This window comes from Bubalus bubalis, chromosome X (genome assembly GCF_019923935.1).
Source record: "Bubalus bubalis isolate 160015118507 breed Murrah chromosome X, NDDB_SH_1, whole genome shotgun sequence".
Lineage (NCBI taxonomy): Eukaryota > Metazoa > Chordata > Mammalia > Artiodactyla > Bovidae > Bubalus > Bubalus bubalis.
The window spans coordinates 68,255,080-68,264,222 of NC_059181.1; the positions used below are offsets into that span (position 1 = coordinate 68,255,080).

General features: G+C 38.4%; 1 protein-coding gene across 1 annotated transcript; it reads left to right on the forward strand.

Moving 5' to 3' along the window:
- The first annotated feature begins 2,069 nt into the window (after positions 1 to 2,069).
- LOC102411142 (cytochrome c oxidase subunit 7B, mitochondrial) lies at positions 2,070 to 6,645 on the forward strand. The gene is made up of 3 exons (XM_006051893.4): positions 2,070 to 2,228; positions 5,183 to 5,307; positions 6,446 to 6,645. Exons 1-3 carry the CDS (start codon positions 2,174 to 2,176, stop codon positions 6,521 to 6,523), a joined length of 258 nt encoding a protein of 85 aa, XP_006051955.1. The 5' UTR covers positions 2,070 to 2,173; the 3' UTR covers positions 6,524 to 6,645.
- The last annotated feature ends 2,498 nt before the right edge of the window (positions 6,646 to 9,143 follow it).

Sequence of the window (9,143 nt, forward strand, 5' to 3'; positions counted from 1 at the left end):
CAGGTGTTCAAGCTGGATTTAGAAAAGGCAGAGAACCAGAGGTCAAATTGCCAACATCCATTGGATCATCGAAAAAGCAAGAGAGTTCCAGAAAGACATCTACTTCTGCTTTATTGACTACGCCAAAGCCTTTGACTGAATCACAACAAACTGTGGAAAATTCTTAAAGAGATGGGAATACCACATCACCTTACCTGCCTCCTGAGAAATGCAAGTGATGAAGCAACAGTTAGAACATGTACGTGGAACAACAGACTGGTTCCAAACTGGGAAAGGAGTATGACAAGGCTGTATATTGTCACCCTGCTTATTTAACTTATATGCAGAATAAGTGAATAAGTAAGTGTTAGTTGCTCAGTCATGTCTGACTCTTTGCAACTCCATCGACTGTAGCCCACCAGGCTCCTCTGTCCATGGAATTCTCTAGGCAAGAATACTAGAGTGGGTTCCCATTACCTTCCACAGGGCATCTTCTTGACCCAGGGATGGAACCTGGGTCTCCTGCACTGCAGGCAGCTTCTTTACCGTCTGAGCCACCAGGGTACATCATGTGAAATGCCAGGCTGGATGAAGCACAAGATAGAATCAAGATTGCCAGGAGAAATATCAATAACCTCAGATATGCAAATGACATTTTCCCTTATAGCAGAAAGTGAAGGTGAAGAGGAACTTCAAAGCCTCTTGATGAAAGTGAAAGAGAAGAGTGAAAAAGCTGGCTTAAAACTCAACATTCAAAAACTAAGATCCTGGCATACAGTCCCATCACTTCATGGAAAATAGATGGGGAAACAATGGAAACAGTGAGAGACTTTATTTTTGGGGGCTCCAGAATCACTGCACATGCTGACTGCAGTCATGAAATTAAAAGATGCTTTCTCCTTGGAAGAAAAGCTATGACCAAACTAGACAGCATATTAGAAAGCAGAGACGTTACTTTACCAACAAAGGCCTGTCTAGTCAAAGCTATGGTTTTTCCAGTAGTCATGTATACATGTGAGAGTTGGACCATAAAGAAAGCTGAGTGGCAAAGAATTGATGCTTTTGAACTGTAGTGTTGGAGAAGACTCTTGAGAGTCCCTTGGACTGCAAGGAGATCCAACCAGTCCATTCTGAAGGAGATCAGCCCTGGGATTTCTTTGGAAGGAATGATGCTAAAGCTGAAACTCCAATGCTTTGGCCACCTGATGCAAAGAACTGACTCACTGGAAAAGACCCTGATGCTGGGAAAGATTGAAGGCAGGAGAAGGGGACGACAGAGAATGAGATGGTTGGATGGCATCACCGACTCAATGGACAGGAGTTTAAGAAAGCTCTGGGAGTTGGTGATGGAGAAGGAGGCCTGGTGTGCTGCAGTCCATGGGGTCGCAAGGAGTCAGACAAGACAGCGACTGAACTGAACTGAAAATTAAGAAAAAAATTAATACCATGAAAGACAAAGAATGGCGGAGGAACTCCTCAGTTTTATAGGAGACTAAAGGTGGCAACTGCCTGCCATGCAGGAGACATAATAGACACGTTTTTGATAATATTTTATTATGAAAATGTCCAAACATACAGAAATATTGAAATAATTAATTGTATTCTGCACACACACAGCCAAGATTCTATGATCAACAATTTGTTAAATTTGCTTTATCATAGATTTTTCTACGTAGTAAGAATTCCTTTTATTGTTCTTGCAACGTTCCTCATAACTGGAAATCATTTCAAAATTCAAAATTAAACATATTAGTAGGTAGTAATAGGAAACAAAAAATCAAAGAAATAAACGAAGTTTGGAGGGAACAGAAAGTACTGGCTAGTGTGGAGCGAGATACAAGCTCAAGCCTCTGAACACTATCTTGAAGTTGATGCTTTTGATGACTAGTCTAAGATTAATGTCTCAGTTCTCCTCTAAAGAGCCCTAAACCTGGCTTCTAGGCAAGCGATTTTCTCATTGTTCAATAAATACCCTGATAAGTCATTTATAAAGCGTGAAACTACATTTCCCAAAAGGCGTGTATCTTTGCGTGCTGTAAAGAGGACGAATTCTATAGGTCTTTACAGGTCTCGCGAGAGATTTCATCAAATCTCTTTGAAGAGCGCAGCCGAGAGCCATTTTGTTTTTCAGGACTCTGCAAGGGTACAAGACGCCGAATTGCTAGAGGCCAGCAGCTGTAGTTGCAGCCATTTTATGTTCAACCTCAGGATGTTTCCCTTGGCCAAAAACGCACTAAGTCGTCTGAGAGGTGAGCAAAAATTGTAAACAGATAATTTTCAATCAACTTTTATCCTTTTGTGCTCGTGGTCTCTCGTGCCCTTTCCTTCCATCTGCAGCCCGACCTTGTAATTCTAAAGGCTCGGTCTCCCACCGCACGCTAAGTAATTGGGAAGATGTCCTTAGCATTAGCCTCATTGCACAGCGTTTCTGTTTGGTTTCCCAGCTCTCTTTCTGTTACTGGAGTCATAACCCTGCTCTGTTTCATTATTCGGTAGCCTACAATTTCAAGGGGGACACTTAGTAAACACTTCTTGTTCCTTAAGTAATTTCATAAATTTTAGCTTTGGGGATACAATTTACCCGCATAAGAGCTTCTTATCCTATTCCTGGTTTCATTGCAGTGCTGCTACCTGCTAAATGGTAGCACTTTGGCATTCATGTTTTTTGTGGATTATTAACTGAATAATTGTGGTTGTTTTTATTCTTACCTAAACGTTAGAAAAGACTCTGCTGCTGGGAGGGATTGGGGGCAGGAGGAGAAGGGGACGACAGAGGATGAGATGGCTGGATGGCATCACCGACTAGATGGACATGAGTTTGAGTGAACTCCGGGAGGTGGTGATGGACAGGGAGGCCTGGCGTGCTGCGATTCATGGGGTCGCAAAGAGTCGGAGATGACTGAGCGACTGAACTGAACTGAAAAGTTAGATAAGTACAGGGAAAATTTGAAACCAGAGTTATGTATTGAGAATGCTCTAGATTAGAGAAATATAAGTCATTTCCATACTTCATTTGCACGGAAGGTGACCTTGAGTAACGTGAACAGTTTTACAATGAAAGTGACCTTGAGCAATTAGCATTTAGTTCTTTAGCCACCTTTTTATTTTCAGCTTAAAGTCATTAGAAGTATTACTAGATTGTGTACGAAACACTGAAGCACCTTTGATAATAACAAAAAAATAGTTGCCTGACTGGTTTTTCATATTCCGAAAGCCACGTCTATTATCCCTTTCACTTTGGGCGAATAATTTAACATCTCTGAACTTCATTTTCCTCTTTTGTAAAATAGGGGTTTAGTAAATATACCTACATCATGGAGTTGTTGAGGTTTATATAAAATTATCAGTAGGTGGTAACTTAACCGTTTTTTGTCACAGAGAAGAGGTCTAAAGAAATCCACTTGTGTAGCATGAGTGTTGAGGTTATGAGGTGTTGCAGAACTGTTTGGTAATCTTATTTTCTTTGCCTTTTGAGAAGGTAGGGCCTTGGACCTTAGGGAACGGGGTTTGGGAGTTGTTACTTTCAATGCGGAATTCACATGCTCACTTTTAACTGCTCTAGAACAGAATATACCGTGAAATGTAGATTTGCCCATTGGAAATGTAACCAAAGGTGACAAAAACCTGTAAGGCACTTAAGGAAACCATTACATGGTCAAATAACTCTAGAAGTAACCCATTGTATCACATAGAAGCCATTATATTCGTAAGTGCTAAGGAATGGGCAACATTGCTATTCTTTTTTTTTTTTTAATTTTATTTTATTTTTAAACTTTACATAACTGTATTAGTTTTGCCAAATAGGACCTAATTAACCTTAAAAGCTTCTGCACATCAAAGGAAACTATTAGCAAGGTGAAAAGACAGCCTTCAGAATGGGAGAAGATAATAGCAAATGAAGCAACTGACAAACAACTAATCTCGAGAATATACAAGCAACTCCTACAGCTCAACTCCAGAAAAATAAATGACCCAATCAACATTGCTATTCTTAAATACGATTTTCATTACATACTCAAATACCTTTTGAGGCTGTGAAACAATAAGGACCTGCTACTTAGATTGGAAAGGAAGAAAAAAAGCAGCTGGGAACAAGCATTTTCTAGTCTTCGTTCTTTCCCAAACCCCCAAGTGCCTCCAGAGGCAGTTTGGAAACTATTTCTACTAAAATAACTGTAATGGCAAAGTTTTAATGTTGTCATTCTGCTCAGAAACTTAGCTCTACCAAAAAAGTGCCTTCATTTCCTGTTACTAATGTATAGGGGCTTCCCGGGTGGCGCTAGTGATTAAGAAGCCGCCTGCCAATGCAGGAGACATAAGAAACCTGCACGTTCGATCTTTGGGTCAGGAAGACCCCTGGGAGGAGGGCATGGCAATCCACTCCAGTATTCTTGCCTGGAAAACCCCTTGGACAGAGGAGCCTGGTGGGCTACAGTCCATAGGGTCGCAGAGTCAGACACAATTGAAGCGACTTAGCACACATGTACTAATCTATACAACTTATCCTTCAAACGTGATTGGTTTTATAGTACACTGGGTTTTCTGTTTCTGCTTTTTTCAGATTTCTTTTTCCCATATCTACATAACCAAATCGTACCTGCTATTCAAAGTGCTTAGCTAACATTTTACCTCCTTATATTATAATGGTTTGTGTCTGTGTATATAATAGCCTTCTCTAGACTGGAAGTTACCTGAGAACAGTGTCTATGTATTAAACTTTTCAAGTTGTTGAGCACTGCTGAGTAAACTTTTGTGAAAATCAAAATCATAAATACTCAGATTAATGAAGTAGGAGCCAAGTTCAAGAATTATACAAATACCGATTTATCATGGTTGTTACTGACATCACTTGTTCTTTGTTTTACCGACTCAACATTGTATTGGGGAAAATTTCAGACATATTGAAAAGTTGGAATAATTGTCTAATGAACACCCACATACCCAGCATGTAGATTCTACAACTAACATTTTGCACTATTTGTTATATCACATATTATCCATTTGTCAATTCATCTTATTTGTGAAGCATTTCAAAGTATGCAACTTTGCTTTTAGCCACAATGTTTTAACATTTTATTATACTGCATAATGCTATAGAGTAACTTCCTTGGCTTTCGTTAAGTGGTAATATCAATTACAAATATTCTCTTTTCCTGATAATTGGTAGATATGCTCCTGTATTCTTTTTTTCTTTCTCTTTAAGTTCAAAGCATTCAGCAAGCAGTGGCAAGGCAGATCCATCAAAAGCGGGCACCTGATTTCCATGACAAATATGGTAATGCTGTATTAGCTAGTGGAGCCACTTTCTGTGTTGCTGTATGGGTATATGTAAGTACTATTGACTGATAATCTCTGTTTTAGATTTTTCTTATTGCCATTTAGTTTATGTATTCAAAATGTTTTCACACAGTAGTGTACATTTCTAGTTAGGAGGGGCTTTAGAGATTTTCTAGCGTAATTACTCACTCATTGCAGGAACTTTTCCTCAGCACTGAGCATTAGTTCATCATCTGTTCTTAACATTTCCAATAACAAGTTACTTATGGATCAAAAGGCAGTCTTTTCCATTTTGTGTAGCTGTTGAAAAGATCTTATATTGAGTTAAAATCGGCCGCCTCCATATTTACCCATCATTCCATTGCAACACAAATTCTGATCATATTTCCATGTATCAGCCATTAGATACTAGAAAATTTCTATGTTTCCTGGATCTTCTCTTTCATATTGAACATTCTTAGTTCTATCAGTCATTTTGTTATATGGTTTCCGGAGTTTTCACCATCTTAAGTCACCTTTCTTTGCTTAGTCAGTCCTCTGCATTCTACCCTTGGAACTGAGTACAGTGTTTTTGATGGATGAGATATAAAATGACTTGCTTTTAATATTTTAGTTTTTTACATCTAACATTTACCAGTCTTATTTACCAGTTACTGTACTTCCTGGTTCAAGTAGGAGTCTAAGTGTGTACTTAATTAGAAGAGTGAACAGATGTTGAATATTCAAATGTGTTATCACGGACATTTTTGGAGATGAAATGCTCCTTGATGAAGGGATATTACAAATGTCCTCCTTGGCAGTACTTAGTTAGTTGTGGTTGAGTGAAACAATATTTTGAGGAGGTAGTGTAGAAATGTGAAATATCAATATGAATTAATTAAAAAAATTTAAAAATGTACTTGCTCAGTCATGCTAGCTACATCTTAGTTGCTCACTAGCCATATGTGGCTAGTGGCTACTGTATTGGACAGTGCAGATACAGAACATTTCTGTCATCTCGGGAAGTTCTATTGAACAGCACTACCCTAGAGAATTAGAACAGCAATTAGATTTGGCCTACATGGAGGGCACTGTGTGTTTTTAACCTATAGAGCAGAATACCTTTGCCACTTTAGGAAATAATCTCCAAGGGAGCATGGACTCTGATTTAAAACATAACTGATAACTGACAGCAATTTAATTCTTACAGATGGCAACACAAATTGGAATAGAGTGGAACCCATCGCCTGTTGGCAGAGTCACCCCAAAGGAATGGAGAGAACAGTAATCATCCCAGCTGATTTAATACTGAATTGTTTCAAAATCAACTCATAATTAATTCCAAGTAAAAGTACTATGTACCCATTAAAATATAGCATGTTTGAAGAAATAAAGTACTTGAAACCTTCATTGTAGGTTTGTTTGTTTCTTTTGTAAATGAAACCAGGCTTGGTTGCTTTTATTTATTTAACCTTTGTGTTAATATTAAGGTCAAAACACTGTACAATTTTTTTAATGCCCTATGCTGCCTCCTTCGTGCTGACATGAGCCTGAGCTGGAGGCCAGGCTGATGCACCTCTGTATGCAGGTGAATGAGGGGCCAGGGCAGCGGGGTTTGTACAACTTCTTGAATAGCTTTTCTGTCTTAGGTAGTTTGAAAGGAAAGTTTGGCTATCACCTGGAAGTCAACTTTATGGTAGGCTGAAATTACAGTTCATGAATAACTTATCACAGAGTTACTTTTGTCATTTTTGAGTTTAAAACTTGGTGTCCATATCTTGGTTATATCTACTTTTCAGTCTTGTTTATATTTGGAATTGCCATTATTAAGTCCTTTTAACTCCTGCCAAGAGAACGTAAGTTGTCACCAGATCCATGAGAAAACTGGTCCTATCAAATGAACTCCTAAGATGTTTGAAGACTAGCTAGCTCCTTGGCTCCCTTGGTACATTTATCTTAATAACCTTTTCAGCATACTTATTTGAGATGTTTATGATATTATTGAAGGATCTGTGAGATGTGGTTTTACTTTCACTTATCTATTAGTGACCTCTGCTGTTGGCTTGCTGTAACTGTACCAACTTCTGGATTTGTGGATTGTCCTGAATTCATTATAACATTGGATTTTATGTGTAAAATAGTAACTGAATAAAGCGCAATATCTTAAACCATCTGCTGCTTTACTCCTTGTTCAAAGGCTGTGAAGTAAGCCTCTTGTAGTAGTTTGTTTATAGTGCTCAAGTAAGCAGAGAATGAAATTTGAGTTGAGTAACCTATCTGTATTGCTTAATTGTTTAGTTGCTAAGTTGCATCCAACTCTTTCGCGACCCCATGGACTGTACCCCACCAGGCTCCTCTGTCCATGGGATTTCCCAGGCAAGAATACTGAAATGGATTGTTGCTTCCTTCTTCAGGGGACCTTCTCAACCCAGGGACTGAACCTGCATCTCCTGCATTGGCAGTGGATTCTTTACCACTGAGCCACCAGGGAAGCCCATTGGCTAAATTAAAAGATTTCTAAAATTCACTTATAATGTAGGTTATCAGGTAAGTGACTTAGGAATCTCCAGAATTTCCTGATGTAGATAAGGATTCATATTTAAGCAAACATTTGAAGAGTGTTTACTCAGTATATGAAATACTAAAAGAATTGCTCTTATGGCAACATGTCCTGTTTTCTCATTAAATGTACCAAAGCCAGTAATTTCAAGTCTTAAGTAGGAAAAATTATTTGAATGTCATTTCAATAAAAGGTTCCAAGATTAGAAACTACATAGTGCCACTGTTTGATTAAATTTGAACATGTCATATTTAGAATGCTAAAAGTATTCAAATGCATGTAACCAACATGATTAAGCAAAATAAACATGTCTAAGGAAGTTTCAACCTTTGTTCCTCAGTTGGCACTGAGAATTTCTAATGTATACATTTGAATCAGTTCTAATGAGGTGGATGAAACTGGAGCCAATTATACAGAGTGAAGTAAGCCAGAAAGAAAAACACCATTACAGTATACTAACGCATATATATGGAATTTAGAAAGATGGTAAGGATAACCCTGTATGGGAGACAGCAAAAGAGACAGATGTATAGAACAGTCTTTTGGACTCTGTGGGAGAGGAGGGGGAATGATTTGGGAGAATGGCATGAAAACATGTATAATATAAGAAACTGACCCAGAAGGATGGAATGGGGAGGGAGGAGGGAGGAGGGTTCAGGATGGGGAACACATGTATACCTGTGGCGGATTCATTTTGATATTTGGCAAAACTAATACAATTATGTAAAGTTTAAAAATAAAATAAAAAAAAAAAAATCACCAGTCCAGGTTTGATGCAAGATACAGGAAGCTTGGGGCTGGTGCACTGGGATGACCCAGAGGGATGGTATGGGGAGGGAGGTGGGACGGGGGTTCAGGATTGGGAACACGCGTACACCCGTGGTGGATTCATGTTGATGTATGGCAAAACCAATACAATATTGTAAAGTAATTAGCCTCTAATTAAATAAAAGAATTTCTAATGTAATTTTCAGTATAATTAGTACCACTTCTGTCAGATAAGTGATAATTGTCACCTAATAGGCAAAAAGAAATAGTATGACTTTTACTAGCATGTGTTGCCTTATGTGGTGAAGTCTGATGGTAGTAGTCTGCATCTTTGAAAATACTTTTTAAAACTTAATCGTTAATCTTGGCCTAATGAGTAGTTATAAAACTACTATGGCCCCTACCAGAAATGAAGCTGTAGTTTAAATTGTTTTGTGCTATCACAATATTCTGACCTTGCTGCTTTCTTAGTGTATTCGAAGATTTATCCTCTCACAGATGCACTCATTCTGTGTGAAGGTTATCCAGTTAGTTCCCCTATAATATATGTTTGAAGAATTTAGATAAATTAGGGTGAAGG